Genomic DNA, 26,329 nt, shown 5'->3' on the forward strand with positions numbered 1-26,329 from the left:
CTTGCCTTTTCCTGCTATGAACTGCAAAGCAAGGGAGTGATACGGGAAAATCTGTGCTAATTCTATGCAGGCCAACTTGTTGCACTCTGTTTTGGTTTTCTTTCAGCTCCGCAGAAGGAATTTTGAGGAGGGTTGGTGAGGAGTGGCTCCTGATAACCCATACATGTTTTTCTATTTACATTAAAAAATTACATTATTAAGAGGCCTCAAAATATTCTGAAGGCACAGGGTTGCATTCTAGCCTCTTGCCATGCCACCCACTGTTTGAGACAGCAAGGAAGAATTCAGACTGCCTGTGGGGATTTTCTGCCCTTTCCACCCTATGAGGTAAGTGGAGTGGAGCAGGACCGACTGAGACTGCCCACCAGTGTGCCCTGCATTCTTTTTTTCTAACTGCGAGGAGGAACAGCATCTGGCCAGGTACTGAGTCAGTCATTCTGTCTTGAATGTGCTTGCCAATACAGACTTGCAAAGCCACATTACGGCCTGTAATACAGTATTGGGATACAAGCACCTAAAATTACATTGTCAGCTTTTGAGGAATGCAAATCCAAAACGTTCACCTAGAAGTGTGCCCCTTCCTCTTCATCATCTCCAATCCCCCAAATCAGCTGAGCTGAGGGATCATAAACAGCCAACCTCTACCTGCTGTTTGCCAATATTACTCAAGAACTTAAAGGCAGACAGTTCTTGTGGGTTAGAACTTGATCCTCTCAAATCATCATCATTACTGCAAGGGGAAAAATAACCAATCTATTTTTCCAGTTGTGTAGTGTTTCTTATCAAAGGTAGCAAAGCTTGTTTTGTAATAATGCTATGGGAAGAACATTATTGCACGCTAAGGGCAAAGTCTGGTGGATTTGAAAGCTTGGTTAAGTGATAGGAAAAAGATGATAATGAACAACCACTCATCAAGGTTCCAAGGAGATTAATCTGGATGTGGGCAGTAGTAACAAGATCAGTGTAGGCGTTTTAGCTAACGATCTGGAAGAGAAAACAGAGTGCTTGGCATGGTTTCTGTTGACATCAGGAACCTGGCTTTGTAAAGTCCTGATCAGTAGGGCAAAAGGGGGAAGTGCAACATCTGCTTATCTCCTGTGAAATGAGTACACCCTGCAGCCATGAGTAAACTTGCTGATGTCTGATATCTGAACCTCTGACGTGCTAGAAGCAAGCCTGGCCCAGTACCGCCAGTGCTTTGCTGAATCAGGACCCTGGTGCACAGCCTCTGTCAGTCACTGGGTTTGTGTGAGAGAAGGAAAAATAATAAAGAAAATTCAACCTCTGGCACCTTCTGGGATGCAGGAGGTTGGCTGGAACCGATGGCCTGTGAGCCATCTCCCTGCTGGGGGGAGACTGCATGTTACATGCTGGAACCTTGCGCTCTGCATGGAGCTGCACAGCAAGGGGATTAAGCCCCCGATGCATCCACAGCATGCTTGGCTCTCACAGGCAGCATGTATGTCTCCCAGGCCTGCTATGGACAAGGTACAGAATGTATTTGTATGTATTTCTGCTTGGAAAACCTGAGAGGAAATGGGCTAGTCCTGTATCTAGGGCCTGCAAGACAGTGAAGGTGGATAGGGAAAAGAAAACCAGGGGTGCTATTGCTGTTGGTTTTCTTTTGTTTTCTGTAGCAGCTTATTAGAGGGCCTAGTGTACTTTAGTTCTGGGTTATTTCTCCCAACACACATGACATACTGAAGTATGTCAGAGCAATACATTTCTGCAAGTGCAGAACACTTCCAATTTATACCATCCAACCTGCTTCCCTGGCATTACAGGTGAAAAAAACACTGTTAAGAAGGGGAAAGTCAGCATGTAAGGCTGTCACTGGTAGATTTACTGCCAGACACTCTGCGTCTGGCTGGTTTTTACTTCTTCTCTTCCAGGTAAAGTATGTACATGCACTTTCACAGTTGCTTTCTCTTCTTAAGGGAGACGCAGGACATTGCCAACAGGAACATGAGTCCACTAAAGCACCAGTTGTACAGGACTGTTTTAGCATGGCATAGGCTCTTCTGTCTCATAATCACCATTCTCTCACAAACCAGCTATTGAAAGCCAGTCGTTCCATTGCCCTTGCAAAAGGCAACAGCTTGCACTAGACTTCATAGAAAAAAAAGAAAATAAAGATACTAGACAATAATTTGGAAGATTTTATTATAAAACTATTTCAACATCTAAATCCAAGGAAAAGGCTTAAAACTACAGCTCTGCTTTGAGGAATAAAAATTCAGTAAATGTTAAAAGAGGTACTGCATTATCTAGGTAGATAGCCCTTCAGTAACTGTTAATACTACAGAGGTTCCACATGGGTTCCTTAAGTGCTATACACAACTCTGTCTGTATCATGAACATGTTCTGCAGCTTCTCTCTGCAAGCAACATTACAGTTGTTCACAGCATCCACGTGTTTCAGCTGCTTTGAAGCAAAGCTAAAGCTCCTACCTGGAGTAGCTGCAGCTATGTTGCAGCTGCACAATATACCATGAGATCATGACTCATGTTCAAGCATTACCAGGTGCAGACAGAGAAGTGTAATTAACGTTTACTTGACAACAATGACTATACCTAGGTATGTTTTTGTGATCTTGTATTTAGTACAAAAAAAGCCAACAAATATTCAAGTATATTATGGCAGTGAAGGCAGCTTTTTCACACCTGTATATTCTATGCCAATATAGTATATTTTTATTATCCATTTAATTCATTGAGCTATGCTCAGATATATGGCCTGATGAGCTTTGGTGGCTGCAGCTTATTCACTGGCATTAAAACAGCCTTGATGCAGTACTGAAGTCATTATGCTCAACAGTTATCACCAATAACTCTATATTTAGTTTTTAAAAGAAATTATGCATATCAGAATACTATTTTATTTTTGATTGAGAAATCTGTCCCAACAAGACTTCTAGAACACAAAGGTAATTCCAGCTTTCTCTCCTTCCTATTAAAAAAAAAATACTTGGTGTTCACAGTAAAGTATGGAGTGGCTTTCTGTCCAACAACAAATACAAATCTGTTTTAGAAAACTGTCATACAACTGAGAAAGGTGCTTTAAATACTGTACCTGCAGCTTCTTGCAAAGGCTCATATGGAAAAAAAAAAAAATCAAGTCATATTATACAGCCCTGATGAACTTTGACTGGCCAGTCTGGCAGTATTCAATAGTTTAACTTCAACTCTGTCATTAAGTTTGCCTTGCTTACAAGGGGGAAAATGCACAAAGATGATGGGAAAGGAAGAAGCTTATTGAGAATGAAATACTTTCCCAAAAACTCTCTCTCACACTGGCACCGTTCCTGTGACAGTTCCCCATTATTTTACTGTTGACAGAAGTTATTCCATAGTTTTCAGTGCTGTTAGGAAGTTAGAAGTTTCAAAATATGAAGTCTTTTCCATTGCAATTAACAGTTCTTAGAATAAAATTCTAGTTCCAACACTACTCTTCCTGCAAACCTTTCAAACAGACCATCAGTGCTCATCACAGCTTTCAAGGTGTAGAACCCCAATGTACCTCTTTGAACTAGTGTGGCCCAATACAGATTTGACAAAGATGATAGGCAGATTTTGGTTTAGTGCACTGAGCCACTAATCTTCTAAGAGCATGGACAAAAAGGAAACCAAAGACCACATTTTAAACATGCTGTTGTTTCCCACATCATGCTTACATAATACAGATCACCAAAATCTTTCTGTTCAACTTGCATGTCTGACTTCAGTTCTTGGAAAATTCTAACCTACTACTTGGCGTGTGCTTTCTGGATTGCAAGGATGTAGGTTAGATGGAACCTAACCTTGCAACTACTATAAACAAGTAGCTTTAAATTCCTTTCCAGTAACTTTCTAAAATATTCCAATTTCCTTCTTAGTTGCCTTATTAATAGGAGCCTTACTTGGCTAGTTTTTACATGAACAGCTCAACTTAAAAAAAAATCTAGCCATATAACCCACAGAGCAAGGCATCACAGGAATTATTACTGAAATAGGTGGGTTTTTTTAAAAAACAAACAAGACTTCCTTATATATGGAAAAGACTTTCTCCCTACCTCTCAAGCCTCCCTGCCTCCCAGTCAGGCCGTATTTGAATGCTGTTAGTATCTTGCTATAAGACTGCCATGTCAGGTGGATCTTTTCCAAATGTAATAAACACAGCTTTAAAATACAGGTGTTAACTATCTACCTGAGAAGTTCCGCAATAAGATGATCCACTGATAACTATTCTAGGAGAAAAATGTACACCAGCATAACTGATTTTTATCAGTATTCAGAATTCAAGCATTAAACAGGACTTAAATTGCACACCTCTACCACATCAAGTCTTTGATCATAAGAAAATAAGTCTTATTTTCCTCTATACACATCTCTTCTTTAAAGACATATGTGCTCCTATTTTCCTCATTCTGAAGTCCACAGCAAGATTTCACCTTCAGTGCATACAGCCTAGGATATAACATCCTTATCTTCTTTCTCTTCTGACAGTCCTGAAACTGGAGAATTTGCTTGTTTGGAGGTAGATGAATACTTCCAAACACTAGTCCTTTGAGAAGCCAGCTTGATCCCCTGGGGTGCCTGGATACCAGCTTCTCTTCAGAGAGCTGCACTCTGCTTTGATACATCCTTTGGGCCTTTACTTGGGACACACCAGTCATCCGCCTCTGAGGTAGCCTGGTAATGCTTGGAAGCAGATTTGTTAAAAACTGGAAGTTTTTCTACTGAGTCTGTTGATAGAGCCTAAGAATCAAGAAAGAAAACAAGTTACTTTGTTTCTATCTCTCAATAATGCCAGCTCCCAAAAATTCATGCAAAAATATTTCAAGTGATAATCCAGTGACACTACAAAACAAAGTTATTTACACAAAATTTTCTGTAACAGATGCAGTAGTTCATGATCTTCAGCATCTATGTTTGCTTTGGATAATTTGACAGGACAAATGCAATAACATCAAATCATATTTATACATTTTTATAGGCTGTAAGAGTTACTTCATAACCTCTTTTTGAGATAGTCCTGAAAGCCATGGAAAAGAACTTCCATTTATAAAATTCCAAAGGAACATTCCTTTCCTATTTCTATGCTTTGCAGAAAGAAACCCCAACCAAACAAAACCCCCCTATATATATATTCTATTGGGAAACAAATAAAAATGCAACAGGTATGTGTAGATGGCTGAACCATCCCTTCCTTTTGTACTGCTTCTCTGGTTGTGCTTCAGCATGCTTGGAACTGTAGTTTTGGTTCATTGCTAAGTGCAAAAAGTAGAAAAGAATGCCTAGTCCTTTTTTCCAGGTTACTTATGGAAACAGCACTGCATGTTGTATGCCAGGTATTCAAGATTACTGATATGGAAATCCGATATATGGGCCATATGGAAGAGATGGAACAGGACCAGGTATTAGACTCTTCAAAAAAGATTAGTTTACACAGGCTTTTCGGTTGTAAGAATAAAAACACAGCAGTAAAGAAACCAGATCTGTTGCACACACCTTTGCTACTTCATTTTCTCCCAGCACTTTTTATTCCATGAACCAGTAGATAACCAGTCTTCATTCAATCTAGAAACTAATGAGGCTTTCACTAGTCATTCAAGTAGACTGCTTAAAGCCAACTGGCCTTTCTAATTCTAGATACCAGTTCAGATTCTTACTGGTATTTCTCAATAAAAACGAAAACTTTTCTACTGATGAGCACAGAATGTTTACCTTAAAGTGATACTGAGTAGTTACCTCACTGCATTAATGGTAGTTATCTTTTATTTAACCAAATCAAAATACATACCTTCAAGTAGATAATAGCATCTGTTCCATAACCACATATGGAGTAGAGATTTAGATCTCCTTGGAAGTATTTAGCGTACAGACGAGAAATTGGCAAGCCATACCCAAAGCCAGCCTAAAAATAAAGCACAAAACAAAATATTTTATTAGCTCTCATGACTTAACATTAAATAGCTAGAATGTCTTCAGAGGTTTTAAACTGTTAAAGTCCTTTGCATTTCCTCTTCTCTTAAAGAAAACAAACGTCTGATCAGTTTCATACAGAATATTGAAAATGACCATTAAAGACCAAAACCAAAAGAAAATTAAAAAAAAACAAACCTCCATGGAAAAGGGAAGGTTTATGTATACACATCTTAATTTCACGCTTTATGTTTCTGTATTTTGAGTGCCCTATTTTTGCTGCTACAGCCTAATTAGTAAACAGAGTTTGCTACTAGTACACAAACAAAAGTCCAAGCCCATTCCAGTTGGGCTTACCTCCATAAAACCAGCACAATTTATAGTAAATTTGAGGACTGAGTGAAAGTGAAGAACAAGTAAGTTACAGTGTTAGACTCAGGTTGGAATGTTCTTTTTTCACACCTTTAAAAGCATATTTTTGTCCACTAAGCTCTGTTTCAGACAGTGTTATTTCCTATTTATGAGGCTAAATAATCTTGGTATACCACAAAGCAGTGCAGTGGAAATGCCAATCTGTCCAAAGCTTATATCAGCCTTGTTAGTAACTAGAGTATTGAAAATATCTTACCAGAGGAGTATTTCGACCATCATCCATCCTTGGTCTTGGTGCTGTGGAATACATGTAGCTAAAGAGCTGCTCGATTTTCCTGACGGGAACACCACCTCCTCTGTCTGAGATCTGAGTTAAGAGACAATAATATTAACTACAATAATTTACTAAGAATGGTATTTTAAATGCGGTTATTTCAACGAACTCTTCCAACAGTAAAAAATGCAAACATTTGTTTCACAGCATACTACTCTTCAATTAGGTAATTGTGCTAAATGGAGACTATCAACAGAAGGCTTTGATAAGAATAGTATCTTTGATCTGTTGTCAGAGCCTGCAAGTTCTTAAAAGAATTTGCTGCAGCATGTGAAATGATAAAGATTACATGAAGTACATATTGTAGTAGGCCAACAAAATACCTTAATTGCCAGGTCTTCTTTTCCCAGAACAACTGTCACTTCAATTGGAGAAAGGGAAGGACTGTTTTCTTGGAATTCAACGGTCGCCCTCATTGAATTCTATGGAAATTAATATTACCATTATCAAAAAGCACTGGATCTATGCACTTAAAATCATATGCCTGTTAAGCAGAGGCTGAGCACAGTTGCCCTCCATTCCTATCAGTACCTAGCTTCCAAGGAACACGCTTAGCAATTTAGCATAACATGAGCAGAGGAGGTCTCACACCTAAAAGTGACCAAACATAGCTAAGACTTGAAAGATTACAGTGCTCTTGTCCAACATGTAACACAACCAATGTAAATTAAATAACTCCCTTAAAAGTCATCAGGAATCCAGAGAAGAGCGGAGTTCAGTAGCTGACAAAAGCTGCCAGAATTCTGCACCTTATATGTTGGCAGCACATTAGTTCAGCCCCATTCACTACTTCAAGATGTATCGCCCACTTTGCAGAAAAGGCATCAGAGCAAACTTGCACTATAGATGTAATCTCTAAAAGCAGGTGGCTAATGGTGATCACAACCCCATACCCCATTTTACTCTGTCTCTCCCTTAACCTGTCCCATTTACCAACAAAAATGTGTCCAAATACTCTCCTACAACCAACAATCACTTCTTTCCCAACTTCCAAAGCTGTTTCCACAAATAAACTTTTAGAAATGTCACTGTCCTATGCAAAGCTTTACTTCATTCGTATCTAGCTAGTGACTTTAAATACTGATGTTCCAGCTTGGACTACTAAGTGAAGAAACAGCTAATACTGACATACCTTAAACAGCTCAAAAAGCATGTGAAAAAGATGAGATGGAACATATACGATGTTAATTGGCTCTCCTGGAAATTTTCCTAGAGGAAAGAAAAAAAGACAGCAAGATTTAAAAGGGTGATGGAATTTTTCTGTATCATATCCAGATTTTAAAATAAGCAAGTTATATGACAGAACAAACAAAATAATTGAAGTCTCAGTTTTGTTCCCCCCCACACCCCAAATGAGCAAACAACTTTATGCACTCATACCAGTGTTTAGACTGCAATTACCACTTGCTTAATAACAGTTTATTTTCAAATAGAAAATGAAGTATCAATTCTATTTTATAAGTAAGGATTTTAGAGGATAAGTAGATTGCCTGAGATCAGACACATGCAGGCAGCTTGGCCCAGAATCAGTGTTTCTCAGTCAGCCCCACGTCCTCACCCCAGGTACAGAGTTCTCTAGCAACTTAGGTTACTTTAAGGACAGAAGTCTTACTTCTCTCAGGTTAATAAATATTACCCCAGGAAATCTAGTGTTTAAGATACAATTATATTTGACTTCTAACACAGGAGATTAACTGGGGTGCTTATGATAGAAAATGAAGGGGAACTAGCCCAAGACAGATCAACTGGTATGTACCATTATGGCTATAGGTATGGAAACTTTTGATTCAGCAAAAGCAGCAGTTTGGCTACCAATCAGAAGACAGATATAAAAGCTTTTATCTTACCATTCACTTGAGTAAGCTTCAGCTCTGGAGATGTTAAGTAATACTGGTCACACAACATTTTGGAACTTTCAAAAGCATCTGAAATATTTATTTAAATAAAATGTGTAAAATGTAATGTCAAACGCTGTAAACATTCATTCTTCTGCATGGCAAAATGTGATTTTTAACTGCATTAGCTGCTAAGGTGTTACAGACTCGTAAGCCTGTGTTTCAAAGAAATGCTAACATTGCATCCACTGTGAAGATTAAAAATTGAGAATAAACAGGCAATTGCAGCAGCATGGGTAAATCTTCAATACAGTTTGATAATTCTGTAAACCAGATGCATCTGTTATCTGCCAGTAGGTAAGGATAATCTCAACACCACAGGAAACTTTAGCCCCTATCTCATCTGTCACTTGCTAGGCCTTATTCAACACTTCTTTTACTACTGCTTTTTATTTTCATTTCTCTCCTATAAAATCTCATGTTTTGACAGACTGTTTTCAACTATTTCAGTATAAGCCAGTCAGCATCCAATACAACCCATGTTGGTTACCGAAATCGCTTGCAATCATATATAAATACTGAACATGAAGAGAAACACAGAAGAACCAAGAATGCATACCATTCACTAGTTCAGCAACATCACAGCAAGGATCAATACTTCCAATGTGCCTTGGGTGCCCCGAGCCAGATTTATCATCAAAAAGAAGGGCTGTTTGAGATGAAAACAATACTATATTTAATCCCAAATACTGTATTATAAAACCAACCAAACAAACAGAAAAGCCTTAAATTTAGGCTAATACAGTGTGATCACAGAATACAATAACAAAATTCTGAATGTTGTTTATGTCTTTTGAAAATTAAAAATTCTATCTACTGGGGGCTTTTCTGTAGTTCAACATCTAAAGGCTTCTCAGATGTAAGGAATGAGATCCCCACATATTCCACACAGGACTTACTACAATAAGTCCATAGTCTAGAAAACAAGTTTTCCCATTGCTTTCAGGAGTCATACATTCAGTTTCAAATTTTTCAGTGTCACACAAAATCATCTGAGACCTATCTCCAGCAGTTTTAAGAAATTTTTATGCTAATGTGTTTCTCATTAGGTTGGTGTTTTCTCTCAGGTAAAAATTTCTACTTACTGTGTTGGTTCATTAGCATCCGAGTGGAAATGCGGCTCATGTAAAAACGATCTAAAAAATACTGAATGTTTTGATTGGTGACAGGATCTACTTTAAAGGTGTCTTTGTATTCAATTACTCCTTGTGCCATTGTAGGAACCACATCATGATGTCGGTTTCGGACTCTGATTAATGTATCTATAAAGCTAGATCAAAAAGAGATCTTTTTAGAATATTATTCTAAGACTACGTGGAGGCAAGCTTTGTACATGTCATTTCTAACTCAGCAGCAGCAAAGCGCGTAACAATCTCAATATTAAAATACTGTTATTTTTTTCACTCTTTTAAAAGTCATTCCTCAGTGATCTAAACCAGAAGAGTTTGATATTTTTAATATAAGAGATATAATCATTAACTATGCTAAATTCACTGCCTGTTTATGCATTCGTAATAGTTTCAACAGAGGAGAATGTGAGTAAGGGAAAAAGATCCCTAGCCAACATCTTGGAAAAATAGAAGGATGGAACATCACAGCTAATTGTTGTTCATATTTCTCTGTTGGGACTGCTCAAGGGGCAGCATGCCCTTGAAACCAAGCTGCAATGGGTCATATTTACTTGCGATATTGCTAAACATGATAGAGATTTAAATCAGCTTGCTCTATGCACGGCACTTTGTGTTACATTATCAAATTCAGCTTATGACAGCTGTCATTCTAAACTGACCACACTGTGAAAAGTGGAATGTAAGATCAAAAGTTCAAAGAAGTAAACAAAGCGCTTACTCAGATAAGACTTTTTGGTCATCTGGGCTTTTCTGATGGAACTCAACCAGCTCCATCAGGCTTTGGATGTACCTATTGAAAAAGAACATGAGAAATACACACTATTAATTTGATTCTTGTCTAAAAACATCAAAATAATTGGTCTTGTCTAAATCATTACTCTTAACAAGTCACAAAGAAGATCTACATGACAATACTGATTTACGGTAAAGCCATCTAAGCAAAATCTTCCCAGATCTGATCAGCTTTGGCACAAGCTAAGTACTTGAGGCTCTTATGCTAACATCTGACACCCTTGACGCATATTACAAAGGCACAACTGGTCACTAGATCAGGAATGGTTTCTGGACCTCACGATACTACTTTTGCCCTTCATGTCAGCCATCCTTGGAAATGCTGCAACTGTGGCAAGGCTAAATCAGATTCAATCACTGTGTCAACCTGAGAGGTAACATTAACTGAATTCCAAACACTCACTGCACAGATCAAGGCAATGCGCTATGAAACAGAAGCTCTGTTAGTAATTCCAGTAGTAATTCCAAAGAAGCACATAGCCTGTTTTTCCATAGCTGTGTAGCTCTGAGGGTCTACAACGCTATGCGAAAACAGAACATTTTCTTCTCTCCCTTCTTAAAGGGTTAGAAGTGAGATTTGCTCGATCACATATTTCAAACTATTAGGGTTTTAAAAAGATACTGTTTCAAAATAACAATATAACCATGTTGGTTTTCAACTGCATTTTAGTTTGCTAGAAAGGGACAATGTATAACAGCTTGCAATTCAGCTTTGATGAAGGACTTGCATTTCTAGTGTATTTTGTTATTGTTTTTTACTATTCAAAAAAAGTCTGTGACAACCAAGTGGTCAAGGCTATGTTGTTTTACAGGCTGAATTCAAGTAGGTCTTTCCTTACCAGCTTTTTACTAATTGTACTGATGGAGTATCCAGTAATTTATCAGGAAGAAGATCAATTTCTTGCAGTATGTTTGCAAACCTCACAGGCAGTTCTTGTCGCAAGAAGGCGAAAGAAGTTCTCTCACATCCATTAGTTGAGCCTATGAATAAATCCAAAATAAAAATCTTGTTTAGGAAGTTTCAAGAAAACAAGTGCAAATTGCTGTCTTGCCCCAGACTTCTGTACTATATTCCTTTGCAATCGTCATGTTATTACTGGCCAGTTCTCCTAAGTGCATGTTTGTGCTGGATGTTGTTTACATGACAGCAAGGCACAACATGCTCCCAGGCGGAGCACTTGTGCATTTCATGGTTAGAGACAACATTGATTTGCAATCCTCTAGAAGAAGCACCCCAGCCTTTGTAAACACGGGCTTCTTCAAGGGTGACGTCTGAAAATGCCACGTGAGCGCGGACTTTACAGCTGCCAAAGCGGTAATCGGATCTGGGTAGAGCTCGTTCGCTCCATCGGGACAAACGCGACTCCTCCCCGACAGCGTGTCCGGCACAACACGAAAACGCCCGTTCGCCAACTTAACTCCTCGCCCCGCTCCAGCCCGTTAGCACCCCAGAACCAGAGCTGTAGCGCATCTTCGCCTCCGAGCGAGGCAGCCGCAGGTCCCCGAGCGGGGCTCCCCTCCCTCTGTACGGAGGCAGGACGGGGGCGGCTGCCTCCTGCAGACCCAGCAGCCCCGCTCCTGACACCCGCACCCCCGGCTCCTGCCTCCCGCACCCTCAGCAGGGAAACACCCCGTCCCGCGCAGCAGGCTCCCCCGCCGGCCCCGCCTCTCACCGAAGTCCAGCAACTGCTTGATGGAGAGCGGAGAGGGCGAGAACCGGGAGAACTGCTCCACCTCGCGCGGCAACCGGCCGCGGCTGCCGCCGGCCCCGGCCAGCGGGGCTGCGCTGCGCAGGGCGATCCGCGCCGCCTTCATCGCTCCGGGGCGGCGGGGGGCGGGCAGCTAAGCCGGTCTGTCACCGGGCTGGCGGGTCGGGGGCGGCTAAGCCGGTCCGGCAGTCGCTCTGGTTGGGTGGGTGGCAGGGTCAGTTGGTGGATGAGCGGGTTGGCAGGTTAGCCGGTGGGTCAGTCCGTCGGTCAGTGGGTGGCAGATGGGTCGGTAGGTCAGTCCGTCGGTCGGTCGGTCGGTGGGTGGCAGGTAAGCCAGCGGGTCGGTCGGTGGCAAAGGTTGGCAATAGGTCGGTTGACAGGTCGGCGGGTGGCTCTGTGCGCGGGTTCCCGCAGGTCTCGGCCGCCCCTCGCCTGTGCCGGGGCTGCTGCACGTGCCGCCCCTATTTACCCGCCGTGTGGGCGGGGCTTGCCCAGGCCCCGCCCTCCGCCCCTAACGGAACGTTCCGCGCGCGGGCGGCTCGTGACACCCATCCCCCCCCTCCACGGTCGCAGCCCGTGACCTTGGGACTCCAGGGTCGGTGCAGGAGACACTTGGAGCTGCGCAGGGAGCAAAACCAGATCCTAGCGGCATCGTCACCGTGGCCTGGATTAGCGGTGACCCGATATCTGAAGGCAGCTGCTTTGGTGACGCACTGGTCCCCTATTTGCTGCCTCTAGACGTGGCCGAAGAGGTGGCAGGCTGACCAGCTTTTCCACAGTCACCTCGTCTTCCAGGGTGACAGATGAGCCGTGAAAAGGCTATGCACTGTTCCTCTCTGCTGGGAACTTCCGTTTCCAGCGCTTTTCCCTGAAACGCCAAGTCCGCTTCACGAAAGGCAGGGTTTGCATAATGCAGTGGAGAATGGAGTTAACGTCCTGACATCCTACATCGTGGTCGGCAGCAGCGCGATAAAAGATGCTGATAACACAGTGATAGGAAAGAGTACAACCTGAGCACTTAAAATCCGGGTTTTATACACATATGTTTCTACACAGGCACAAATCTATACTTTTTTTTATGGGAAGAAAGATGCATTCCTAACAGGCAGTTCATGTTTTAATGCTTCATAGGCAGAGAACACTTTAGCTTATCATTAGGGTTTTTTTGAACTTTCTCTCATTCTTGATTTCTTAGTCATTACATCTGTTATCCCTGCTCACTGTTCTGTTTCCACAGTACTTTCTGTTCTATGATTTTATTGCTCCCTGTTTTATTAATTTATTGGGAGCTACTCTGTTATTGTTTCATTGGATATATCTGGTTTTACCACAGTGATTGAATGTTGGCATATGAAATGTGAAATGAAGCAAATCAAAGACATCTAATAATAACAAATGTAACCATTTTATTTTCCCTGTGCTTGCCAGAAGTTGAAAATTTGAGAATAGATGCTGGGGTTTGCTTTTGACTGTATTAACTTTGTTTCCTGCAACTTGCAGATGACTCATAGAAACAAACATATCCCGCAAATTTGTTTAAATTATGGAGCATGTGTTATGATAGCTTTTGTTTTGTTTCCTGTTCTTCCTGAAGCTACCGATCAATGGGAAGCAAGAATCTCAAGGTAAATATTTTGCAATAAAATCTGAATCGAGAAAGTTACCCACACTAGGAAGTTATTTTAATTTATAAAGTCACTGTTTCTGTTCCTGCTTAGATGCTTCATTTCTGCTTCATTCTGCTGGTGTGCTCACCCCACTTGATATCAGTAACTTGAATAACCTCTGTGAGTAGTTCTATTACACACTCTACTCTGAATAGGTGAAAGGCCTAGTAGGAATAATTCCTGTTGTTTATGTTCCTGTTCTTTACAGCACGTTTTGTTTTTTTCATAGTTTTCCTACTAGTTATAGGCAGTGTGGGATGAACAAAAATCTTAGATATTCAGTTCAGCTCTCACCAAACAGTACCTTTGTGGTTGCAGGAAGTATAGGAAACATGTTGCCTTCCTCAGTTATTAAAAGGACAGGGCTCCTATAACTCAAAACCTGGATAATCAGGGAAATAATTGTTAAGGAAGTGCTGGATATTGGCCAAGATAGCTACATTTTAAGCACGAAAGTAGCAATGTATCAAGATTCATTGCCAGCCAAGCTGCATGTAGAGAAGACCAGGCTCTGAAAATCATAACCACTTCAAGTAACTCCACTACCTGTCCTGACTGCAGTAGTTTGTTCTCACTTTATTTCCTCTCCAAACCACCATTTCCCCTCCTCCTCCTGAAGCACCAGTGTACATGACAGTTTTAAGTGCAGGTGTTGGTGAATACCTTTTTGATGGTGTAGAACAGGGCCAGATTCTGAACTGCAGCATTCATCAGATGGGTCTCATTTCTGCTGCTTTAATAACTTCCCTCTTCCAAACTGCCCTTGGGCAAGTTTTGAAAGGCAGTAACGGTGCTTTCAGTTGCTCAGTCACAGTAGTGTTTTGACAACTACCCTGAATAAAACAGAGCTGCATTAACATTCTGTGTTTTTGTGCAACAGCTGGGTCCAGAAGAGTGGAACAAATGACCGCTGCAAATTCGTCCCCTAAATGCTATCCATTGCAATCAACTCTCTCCCTCCTCTATGTTCCTTACATCCTCCCCGCTGCCAGAGACATAACGTACTGTACTTAGGTCAGAGACACATTCCTGGCTAGCCAGAATATGTAACAAATGGCCATGTTGCTGACGTCTAATAGAAGGTGTCTTGGCTGATTTTGCCCTACCTGTTTCTCCATGGGAACAGAAATTTAAGGCTCTTCTTCCTAACCCACCTGGCAACAAATGCTGGAGACAAAACATGCTGTGCTGGGATGGCTGTCCTCTTCTGACCAGCCAGAATATATATGACAACCAGTGGGGCTGCTGCTTTCTAGTTGAATGAGTCTTGGTTGAGCTTCCCATGCCTTTTCCTCACTGTGGACCAGAATTTGAATCTCTCCTCCCTAAACCATCTGCCAGTTTTCTCAAAGTTTGTAGAAAGTCAATTATCTATTCAAATATGGTTGAAAAGGTTAGGATGGATGGTTTGGCAAACAGGTGAATTGATGATTTTTCCCTTAGGAAACCAGCCTAACATTTTCTACTGGGGTCAAAGGCAACTTCTAATTCAGCTTCTGTAAGGAAGGATAAACAATGACCCAGGAGGAGCAGTAAGTCAGGGTGGAAATTAATGGTAACACTAGAGAGTTTTGAATGTAAGTGAGAAGAACGGTCCAATGACTGAAGAGCATGAACTGTTTTTGCAGCACTTTGTGAAATTTCCAGCAGTACTGTGTGTAAAGCACTTAACCCCCACCTGCAGATCTGTCTGCATTTAAGCTTTTGGGCTGATACTTCAATCCACTAATGTATTTGTTTCCTAAATATTTATGCGGGCCTTTGCATGGAAAAAAATGGCGGGGGGGGGGAACAGAAATAGCATTATAAACAAGGGTCATATCTTCCTGTTCTCATCTTTCTGTCACCCGACGCTGCAGCTGCAGGAGCTCTCAAGCTGGTGAGGGCTCCCGGCAGGGCCAAAATAACTGGAGTAGGTGAAAGGTTATGGAGCAGCACACAAACAGGCTGGCGTGCCAGAACCACTGCCAGTTCAGTAAGGGAAAGGTCTTGCAGCTGCTCCGGAGCTTGCGCAATCTCCCTCTCCTGCTCATAGTTTGCAAAAGTCAGGAGTACAGTAGCTGGATCATTTTACTGCTGATGCTCTGGCCTGCCAGCAGCCTGCTTAGAGCTATAGAGAATCGATGCACACAGCAACCCAGCAACCCTGAAAACAAGACACTTTTCCCTCATCCCCTGCCTTTGTTAGCCATGTCTGAAAATGCATGTTAACTGCTTTAAAATCAGGGTAAAGGAAAAAGGATCTCTGATTTCAAAGTTGTTTTTCAAAAAAGTAGCTAGAGGTTTGCATAAGATTAACCCTGGGTGTTTCAAACTGGGAGTGTAGAGGTAGCAGAGAGGGAGAAAACTATTTTGTAGTATATCTGTAGTCCTCAGGAAAAAAGCTAGTACTGAAACTGTGATAAAGTATCATTTCAAAGTATTTATCTTGAAAAGTTTGTCACTAGAGCATGTTGGATTTAGAGGGCTGTTTACTATGTAGGTGAATCGTAATTTTTGGCCAAGTACATCATTGCAGAACGGCTGACGCAGAGGAAGAAGTAGAGGATAAGGAAAGATGCCACTCTGGGCTGCAATTGCCTTCACTGTCAAGAGCCCTTCTCTCAAGAAAAGCTCCTAAGAAAAGGCGGAGAAATTGTGGAATAGGTCAGAAAACAGTGAATCCTACCAGGAGAATACAACTTTTATGGCCTAGACACTTTTTAGTGGAATCAAAAAATGGTTATATTTTTCTTTATGAATATGGGAAGGGAGTTAGTGGAACAAGATGAATAAATTCAAAAGTTTGGGATTAGACATCTTAAGAAAGACCTCACCCGGAGAAGAAGGAGCTCTAACTTCACCTGTAACACTTATATGAATCATGTGCTTTGAACTGGTACACATACTGGTTTTCTTTTTCATTGTGGACCACTCTGGGTGAAGATGAGATATTTTTGCTTATTGTTTTATATCAGCTGTGGCTTGAGTTTCTGCTCAGAACAATAGGTTATTTTGTCTGACGCTGATCTTAGAAAGCAATCTGTTTCCTCAGTTGTTCCCTCTCAGCCTTTTTTTTCATCAGATCTGGAAGAATTTATTTTCTTTCAGTGTCCGACATAGGAACTTGCATGAGAAATTTAGCCTAGGAAATACTGAGATAAGGCAAGAGGTGCCATCTAGAAGAGGGCTTGCTGCAGTGTTATCTGGCCACCCTTTCAAAAGAGATGCAGAGTTCATGGTACTCCAGGAATACCACTTCCTCCTAGTGTTTCAAATTAAGGGGAAGCTTGTTTCCTATTTGCAACATTGTGACTATTATTATTGAAGTGTGAACTCAGAGACATTAATAAGTTGATCTCATAAATACTGAGTTTCCATAAAGCGCTGTACAGAAGATATCCACACAGTAAGCCTATGGGAGTTTTCTTATTCGATGAAATGTATAACCACAGGCTAAACCATAATAGCTGCAGTTAAACATGAAAATGTGTATTAAAGTAATCCTGACAAAAAACAAGTACAATAAAAAATGTTGCACTGCGTAATTAAAAATGTTTGCCATTGGGTCCAAATAAGTACAATACTTTCGTGTCGTGGGACAAATGGGTATCCAGTCAATGCAATGTTGTAAATCGTCAATGCAATGTTTTAAATCGTCGATACAATGTTGCTGGAACACTAAGAGGAGGCTCAACAAACCTGGGATGCTCTCAATTAATCGTGGAACTATTTTAACCTCATTATCATAGAATCATAGAATAACCAGGTTGGAAAAGATCCATCGGATCATCAAGTCCAACCATTCCTATCAAACACTTAACTATGCCCCTCAGCACCCCGTCCCTTAAACACCTCCAGGGAAGGTGAATCAACCACCTCCGTGGGCAGCCTGTTCCAGTGCCCAAAGATCCTTTCCATGAAAATTTTTTTCCTAATGTCCAGCCTAAATATCCCCTGGTGGAGCTTGAGGCCATTCCCTCTCGTCCTGTCCCCTGTCACTTGGGAGAAGAGGCCAGCACCCACCTCTCTACAACCTCCTTTCAGGTAGTTGTAGAGAGCAATAAGGTCTCCCCTCAGCCTCCTCTTCTCCAGGCTCTGTACCAGACTCTAGCAAAATACGAAGTTTCACTATGCAGTATTACTATGTGGGATTTTTTTGACTGTAACTCTTTTCATATTCTTTATTGCTTTATCCACATTGGTGCTTTCAAATTAATTTGTCAAGGTAGTGCATATTTAATAGTCACTGAACTGAAAAATAAAATAATCAGAGCTATGCTGGTACTTCATTTCCAAGATTTCAGCCTAACCAAAGTGACATAACCACCCCACAAGTTTAATATTTCTTCCTTTCACTCATTTTAATGACACAAATGTTCTAAATGAATTGCAGTGGTTGTGGTTATTGCAAAGGCAAACTTTCAGAAACATGCATGCTATTTCATTGCACCCTTAGCAAGTTTGTGGACGACACTAAGCTGGGTGGAAGTGTTGATCTGCTGGAGGGTAGGGAGGCTCTGCAAAGGGATCTGAACAGGCTGGACCGCTGGGCAGAGTCCAATGGGATGAGGTTTAACAAGGCCAAATGCCAGGTCCTGCACTTGGGGCACAAAAACCCTATGCAGTGCTACAGACTAGGAGAAGTCTGTCTAGAAAGCTGCCTGGAGGAGAGGGACCTGGGGGTGTTGGTTGACAGCCGACTGAACATGAGCCAGCAGTGTGCCCAGGTGGCCAAGAAGGCCAATGGCATCTTGGCTTGTATCAGAAACGGTGTGACCAGCAGGTCCAGGGAGGTTATCCTCCCTCTGTACTCGGCACTGGTGAGACCGCTCCTTGAATCCTGTGTTCAGTTCTGGGCCCCTCATCACAAGAAGGATGTTGAGGCTCTGGAGCGAGTCCGGAGAAGAGCAACAAAGCTGGTGAAGGGGCTGGAGAAAAGGCCTTACGAGAAGCGTCTGAAAGAGCTGGGGTTGTTTAGCCTGGAGAAGAGGAGGTTGAGGGGAGACCTCATTGCTCTCTACAACTACCTGAAAGGAGGTTGTAGAGAGGTGGGTGCTGGCCTCTTCTCTCAAGTGACAGGGGACAGGACGAAAGGGAATGGCCTCAAGCTCCACCAGGGGAGATTTAGGCTGGACATTAGGAAAACATTTTTCACAGAAAGGGTCATTGGGCACTGGCAGAGGCTGCCCAGGGAGGTGGTTGAGTCACCTTCCCTGGAGGTGTTTAAGGCACGGGTGGACGAGGTGCTAAGGGGCATGGTTTAGTGTTTGATAGGAATGGTTGGACTCGATGATCTGGTGGGTCTCTTCCAACCTTGTTATTCTATGATTCTATGATTTCTACTTGGGAAAAGACCCCATGGCATTAAAAAATACTGTGTTAAGAAGGTGGAGTTTAATCTGCCATATTTACCTGTTTTTAGAAGTTCAAAATGTATGCAAATACAAATCTTGATTCCCTACTGTCTGACACATAATACCTGAGTACAAATAATCAACAATATTTTTGCAGACATTTGTTTCACAAAGCCACCTTTGAAAGAAAACATTTTGACATACTCACAGTAGGGTACAGGCTGTGAAATGAAAATGAAAAAATATCTTTGTCTACTATGTGACCAAATGAATTAGAAATAGGAATGGAAAAAGTTCTGTTATTACCAAGACAGCTTTTCCCTGCACAAAATTAGATTAATTGAAATGTGTAAGATCTCCATTTACGCTTGACAGGTAACACTGTAATTTCCTTTTACACACTCACACAACTGCCTTTGAAGTGTGAATTGTCAAGTCTTCCATCTTATGGCTAGTCATTAATTCATATTTAAGTAGGGTTGAGTATTTGGGGATTTCCTCACTCCCATAAAGAAATATAATTTTACTCTCTGGTTCATTCAGTACTGGAGTAATGTTATTAAATTTTAATATGCAGATCAAACATCAAATCTACTATAAACCACCAGAAGATACTCTGGCCAAGAAAAAACTTGGTAACTACTTCAAGAGACCTTGCTTGTGCTGAGAGGGCAGGCAGTGCTTTCCCCTGGGCTAGTTACTGGACCATCAGTTTTCACTCTGCTTTCCATTCCAGATATGTCGTGTGGGAGCTTGAAAACCTATTCCTTATTTGCAACTCCCAAATGAAAAACCTTAAAAAACAGTGATAAGGAAGTTATCAAAGAATCAATTTGGAATTCAGAAAAGCACTGTAGTTCCAGCTAGAACAGGATAATAATTTGATAAAGATACATAAACTGGTATTGCATGGGTGTTCTCACACTGAAGTGAACAAGTATGTCTGTATTTATTTTTACGGGTATTTGGGGCTCTCTTACAGCATGCACATCACGGGATGTATATGCTAATCTCTCATATCTGGAAATAAAGTCTTTAAATTGTAAGCATTTAAGTAAAAAGTCAAATAAAATCAATGTGAAGAATGCTGGTTGGGATGTAATTTTTACTGAAATATATCCTCTTTAAGGCCTTAGGAAAAAGCAGAGATTTTGTAAGAGTGAGCTAATAAAGACATTTCTATTGCATTTACCATTGAAAAATCTTAGTCAAACTTCCATTAGATTTTTTACTGTTCTTGTAAAATACAGTAAATGGATACAGTATCTGGCTTTTCCATAAGAAAGACTCAAAGGAGTGATGGAAAAGCAGTCTGTAATTTTGTGTGAGCAGTTTTGGCTGCTTAATAAAGGCTGTGAGACTCCGCAACTCTAAGAGACTTCAGTCAGAGTTTTGAACTCATATCACCTTGAAAAATTAGGTGCTAGGTCTGACCAACATCCTGAATTTAGTTGTACTGTTGAAAATGTGGGATATATTTTCGTCCCAAGTACTTCAAAGAGACGACTACAGCATTTTGACTCCCAGAATTTTCTCTTTCAAATAAAAAGGGTGCATGTGCTGTGTTTAAGCATTCCTGGAGAAATCTATCTAAAATTGTTCTTTTGGAACATCCAGATAATTCTAGCCCTTTACAGTCAGTTCATGTTTCAAATCTTGTGCCAAATGCTTAGATGTTTTAGAGTAAAGAAGACCCAGAGGGAACACATAAAATTACATAGGAAAGGCACCAATTCACTCTTGCTGAGCAGTAATTTAGTTTGGTTTAGTAACCTGTGAAGTGGTTCACTGAAATGATGAACTTTAAGGAAACTATAAAGAGTGTGATTATTGATGTATGCTGTAGGTGACCTTTATGTGCTGAAAAGATCATGAGGTAGTCAAGACAAAAAATTACAACCTCCTTTTCTTCTTCTCTCTAATGGTCTGAAATTGAAAAATTGAATCTACTGAACCCCAGTTAAAGTTAGGAAAGTCAAATAAAACAAGGCTACAACCTGCAACTTGCAGTTTTCCAAGTATGTTATTTATATACCTTAGAGACCAAATGCTCCTGCCTGAGGGAGTTGTGATTCACCACCCTCATCTGAACATAAATCACTCCAGGCTATTTCCATCCATTCACTACCTCTTCTGTTAAATTTCCCCTCTATATGGCAGAGAAACGCATTCCAACATTTCACAGGAATAAGTAAAGGAACAGATGAAGATAATTCAAAGCTTTTTCTTCTGATTTTTTTTTTTCAGTGCTGTGATGACGGAGACCAGCTCACAGGGACGTCTTAGAGAGACTAGACGGACTACTGCTCTGGTGGCAAGTAGCAATTCTTTATTCCTCAACCAGAGTTTTTATACTCTCCTGGGAGAGCTTGTCAGTTTCTACCAAGCTTGAGTGCACTGTTTACATTACCGCTATTCTTACCGTGAGAATACAAGTTCTGCAAGTTCTACAAGTGAGGGACTACGTGTCTGTTCAAGGATTCACACATTATTCTGTTTGTGCTGGTCTTATCTTAGACCTGCAGGTGTTCTTGAAATATATTTAACTCGGGCCCTGGAATGATGAGAAACTAAGCATGTTGCCAAGAGCCCTGATAGTCCACATCCTCCCTGTCAGGAGGAGCAGCTTTGTTGTTGGCATGATATTCTGTTCCTGACCCTTTCAGGCCAGACAGAATATTGCTCTCCAGGCCCTTGGCTTTCATTATTCTGTCTTTGACCCTTTCAGGCCCCCAGAATGTCTAATAGTTCTCCTCAGTGTGATAAGGACTTGTTATCTTCCCTACTTCTGAGTATCTTTCTGGCTGTTATTTGTTGGCTGGTTATGTCAAGATAATCTAAACTCCTGCCAGCATTGTCAAATTTACACTGATATTGATCAGCTTGCAGGATGTGGTTAATGCATTAGTATCACAGGTCCTGACATTACATCAACACATAGCAGGTAACGTTTCAAATGCATTAGCTATACAGGTGACCTTTTAAATCTCCTTAGGAGCAACAGAGTCAGAATGCCAATTACCACATCATTTTGAGGGTGGCATTTTAAGAATCACACGTCATCTTGACAAGGGACCAAAAATGTAGTAGCATGCCATTGGGTATGTCCTATGACAGTGACATTCTGTCAATGTGCTAGGTGCTGGGAAATGCTAAAGGAAACCCAGGAAAGAGACAGAGACAGAAAAGCATTGCTTTCCTTGATGTAAAGAGTCTCTAACAATTCGCTTGTAATCATGTCAGTTGAATTATTTTTTCCACAGCTTCCTTTGCAAAAGGACCTTGTCTGGTCCTGTCCGGTCCTACAATTTTCATTTTAATAAACATGCTTTCCAGAAGTATGCTGAGCAACTTGGCCAGGATTTGAAATAGGAGTTTGCCTTATTCTTCCAATATTTTCCATTAGGAAGGTTACTAAATTTTTATTATTTAAATAAATAATTTTATGTCTGATACAGTGTTTACAGCATGGCCACAACAATATGTTTCTCAATTCTAGTAGAAGTGTATGGACTGTCTAATCCCAGCTGCTGCATGTGTTTGCTACATAGCCTTGGTTTGGCCCAAGAGAAAGTTTTTAAGCTTCTTGCAGAACAGATTTATTCTGTGTTATAACTGGAAAACTGAGCTGTCAGCAGCAGTGTTCAACTCAGACTTCCAAATGCTTTTTGAAGTATTTGGGGATGTGACAGCTGTGTATCTGAAAATAGGTTAAAGAGAAGTTGTTTACAGGAAAGGACAGGCTTTGTGTGCTCACTATCTACTGCATTGCTGAAGAGCTTGCTGTGATGTTCTATATACAACTGAGTTCAGATAATGACTGACAAGTTTATATATGAGTAAACTGGACAATTGTCAGCAGGATAGTATGAAATCTTCTTGCCAGCTACAAATAATATTAAGCATTATGCATAGATATTGGAATGCGAGTTATCAGAAGTGATCACTGGGACAACCCTGAAATGATGGGTTAAATTCTCAGCAAGAGGGAAGTTACGTATGTGTTATTTCCAGTTACTGGATAGTGTGTGAATGACTGTGGATGAATTCCTAATCCAGAGTCCACTGCATTCAGTTAAATGTCTCCAGTCATCTCAGATGTAGTCTTCAGTGGAAACTGGAGCAAACATCTGTAAGACAGGAGATCGTGAAATATCCAGTGACAGGAACAGGTCAGGTTTAAAATTTTCAGTAACTTTTAACATTCAGAAAAGTATTTTGGAGTCTGATTTTCCTCTTGCCCAGCTTCCTACATTACACATGGATTAATTCAATGAGTTGAAGATTTTTTTCTTATGACTGTCTAACTAGACAAAGACAGTGACCTAAGCCACCTTTACAGCAAGGAAAAATAAAACAGGCATTCATATCCCTGTTCTGGAATCCCTTCTGTGCATGCTTGGTGCTTTCTGGCTGAAATGAGCAAAACAGTTTTTAAAAATGCTCTAGGTATATTGTGTCCATTATTAGTCATGGATTGTCAGAGGAAAGATGCACAGATTTCTGAATTGAAAGAGACCATCAGGGAGATCTGAGATCATTTTCCAAGAACGAGAAGACAGGAGGGGAGAGTGAACTGATGAATCCCCCTTGTAAGCACCAATATCTGGGTGCACTCTGAGATCAGGAGGGAAGTAGGGGACACCTAACCCTGGAACTGCTGAATGACACAGAAATGTTACCTGTCTCTTCTCCAGATACCTGGTATTAAATAGTAAGAAAGTATTAGAAAAGTAGGATGGAGTTCTGCATGGAAATCTGTAACACACTGGTTGTTGTTTATGCAGGATCTCAGTGAAGAGAGCCTCCTTCTTATTTTCAGGCAGCTGCTGGGGCCATGGCCACTGTGCTCTGTCAGGCAGCTCTTGTGAGCTTCCCAGACTAGACACGTATGACATGTTAGATAGATAGCTTCACTAAGCCATCCCAGTTGTGTCCATACAGTATAAAATCCTTCGAAGACAGGCTTTAAAGGCCTTTTTAGGATTCATGTTACTATGATATAAAGGCCCCTTATTAGCTATTGCTATTAATGCTTCAGCACCTCATAGCTAATGACTGAGAAGAAATGGTAGCACTGGAGTTTTTGATATTGGGGAGAGAGAGGAACTGGAAGAGAAGGTGGACTCATACTAACAACAAGACTAGTCAGAAAATGAGACATGAATTGTAAGTGCTGCATACTTCATTTCTAGTGAGGCACTCAAGCCTCCTCAGGTCAAAACATCTTTACTTTCCTTACTCCTGCAGGCTTTGGATAGATGTTTTTGGTATCAGCACAAACAATGTATTTTTTTTCCATGGTTCAGTGATGTATGGATGCTTAGAAAACTTTTTAGACATTTTACAGGTGCAATTCTGTTGCCTGCAGTACCTTAGATTGTGAAATCAGGTTATCAGGACAGAATCAGATGCCTGACAGCTCAATCCAGGCAGTAAGGCTTGGTGAAACATGGGCAAAAGACCTTATGGCCCTTCAAAGGACTACAAAAATTATGTGCCCTATAACAACAGTCTCTACCTCTAAGCTAAACAAAGTTCTTTGAAAGTTCTTCACACCTCACTCTGGTCTTTTGTGATAGATCCTAAATTAGGACTGTGAGCATTCTGCCCTCTTAGTCAACAGCTGGAGAGAACAAGGCAAAGCTACCATTTGCTACTGCCTGCAGACATGCAGATAAAAGTCAATGAAGGCATCTGTCATTGTAGACTGGTACCCAAAATGATCAGAAGCTGGAAGTTTTTCAGAAGAAAAAGGAGTCTGAGCAGATCGTCACAAAAAAATTACTCTGAAAGATGGCTTGACTGCCTCTTTAAGAAGATTAGAGGATGAAAACATAGCTGATTCCCCTGTTTGTGCTGGCTTAGGAATGGTTCCTGGGATATTAGGAGAGTTGGTGTTCATAGAGACCAGTGACTATGTCTTGAGTTTTGCTTGAGGCTTGATGCCTCCATGTAGGGTAGGGAAATCATTAATTTGGGGAAGAGGGAAAGATGCCTGAATGGAAGACCCCATGCCTTATTCTTTAGGGAAGTAATTTTTCAGTCAGTTGCACACAGATGTGTACTATTTGGCACAGGGGATGTTGATGGATGGGAGAGCTCTGCTCAGCAGTGGAGAGAGACCAGTAGACATGGCTGAAGTAAGGGCTGGGCTTGGAAGGCACTGGAGGCACGTTATTGTATGAAACCCTGTGTCAGGGACTTTGCAGATTGGGATGGTGTTGGACCGAGGAGTGTGCAAGGCTGGTAGGTCTCAGCTGGACACTTAGTCCCAACTCTCACTGCCCATGGACAGTATTCAGCACTGTGTTCAGAGCCAATATCCTATGCTGTATACTGGGGTGAATAGTGGTGTTAGAATTAGTGTAGTTACAGTTAGGGAAAGGAAGAAGGAAAGAAAAATTGAGAGAACCGAGACACCGTGGTGTCCTGTGTGATCTGCACGGACATGGACACGTCTGGTGTTGACAATACACTTACACAACATTTTAATTTGTACTCAGGTCATGTATTTTCTTATGGGCACTAGTTACTTTGCTATTTTTACTTTAAAGTTTATTTCAGATTTATGTTTTGGGAATGAAAGAAACCCAGAGTGGTTTTGTGCCACCTGTATACGTAAGGGTTCATGTGAGGGTTGGTATCGATGGAAGACAATGGTTTATGACTGATTTCAGTAAAAACTTCAGTCACAAAGTAGGTTGAAGGCAATGGTTTGGATTCAGAATGGGATTATGAATAGCAACTGTTACGGAAAATGAAGGGCTTCCCTCTCTAATTTCAGCCCTCACAGAATTATCAGCGAGGTGGCATCCTCTTTACAATGGCTTGAGTATGAAGCAACATGGAACACCTCAGCTCCATTTCTCCAAATATGTTTCTTCACAATCTTTCAACAATATGTTTAATATATTGAGACTTTTAATAGTGACACTGCTGAAAAAAACCCCAAACATCTCGAGGATGATTTTTACTGTAGGCCTGTATCAAGCTGACTGTCTTAATGGGAATCAGTCAGTGGAGTGGGCTGTTTGGGGCAAGGCCCTTATGATAGTTAGCAGTCTTCTATCCTTCTGGGATAATAACCTTCTGTGAAAGAACCCTGATCCTATAGACCTGAAAGTCATGCCAACTGGTGGAGAATAGTGGGATAATTGTGAAGTGCATCGTTTCCACACTGCATGTCAT

General features: G+C 41.0%; 1 protein-coding gene across 1 annotated transcript; it reads right to left on the minus strand.

The window, feature by feature from the left end:
- Positions 1–2,145: 2,145 nt before the first annotated feature.
- On the minus strand, positions 2,146–12,584 carry PDK4 (pyruvate dehydrogenase kinase 4). The gene is made up of 11 exons (XM_069859689.1): positions 12,100–12,584; positions 11,266–11,407; positions 10,353–10,424; positions 9,590–9,774; positions 9,064–9,153; positions 8,457–8,534; positions 7,742–7,818; positions 6,933–7,031; positions 6,532–6,642; positions 5,782–5,895; positions 2,146–4,736 (listed from the first exon to the last, which is right to left on the minus strand). The coding sequence occupies exons 1-11, from the start codon at positions 12,239–12,241 to the stop codon at positions 4,593–4,595; spliced, it is 1,254 nt and encodes a 417-aa protein (XP_069715790.1). The 5' UTR covers positions 12,242–12,584; the 3' UTR covers positions 2,146–4,592.
- Positions 12,585–26,329: the final 13,745 nt, after the last annotated feature.

The sequence above is a fragment of the Phaenicophaeus curvirostris genome, chromosome 6 (assembly GCF_032191515.1).
Source record: "Phaenicophaeus curvirostris isolate KB17595 chromosome 6, BPBGC_Pcur_1.0, whole genome shotgun sequence".
In the NCBI taxonomy this organism is placed as follows: Eukaryota; Metazoa; Chordata; class Aves; order Cuculiformes; family Cuculidae; genus Phaenicophaeus; species Phaenicophaeus curvirostris.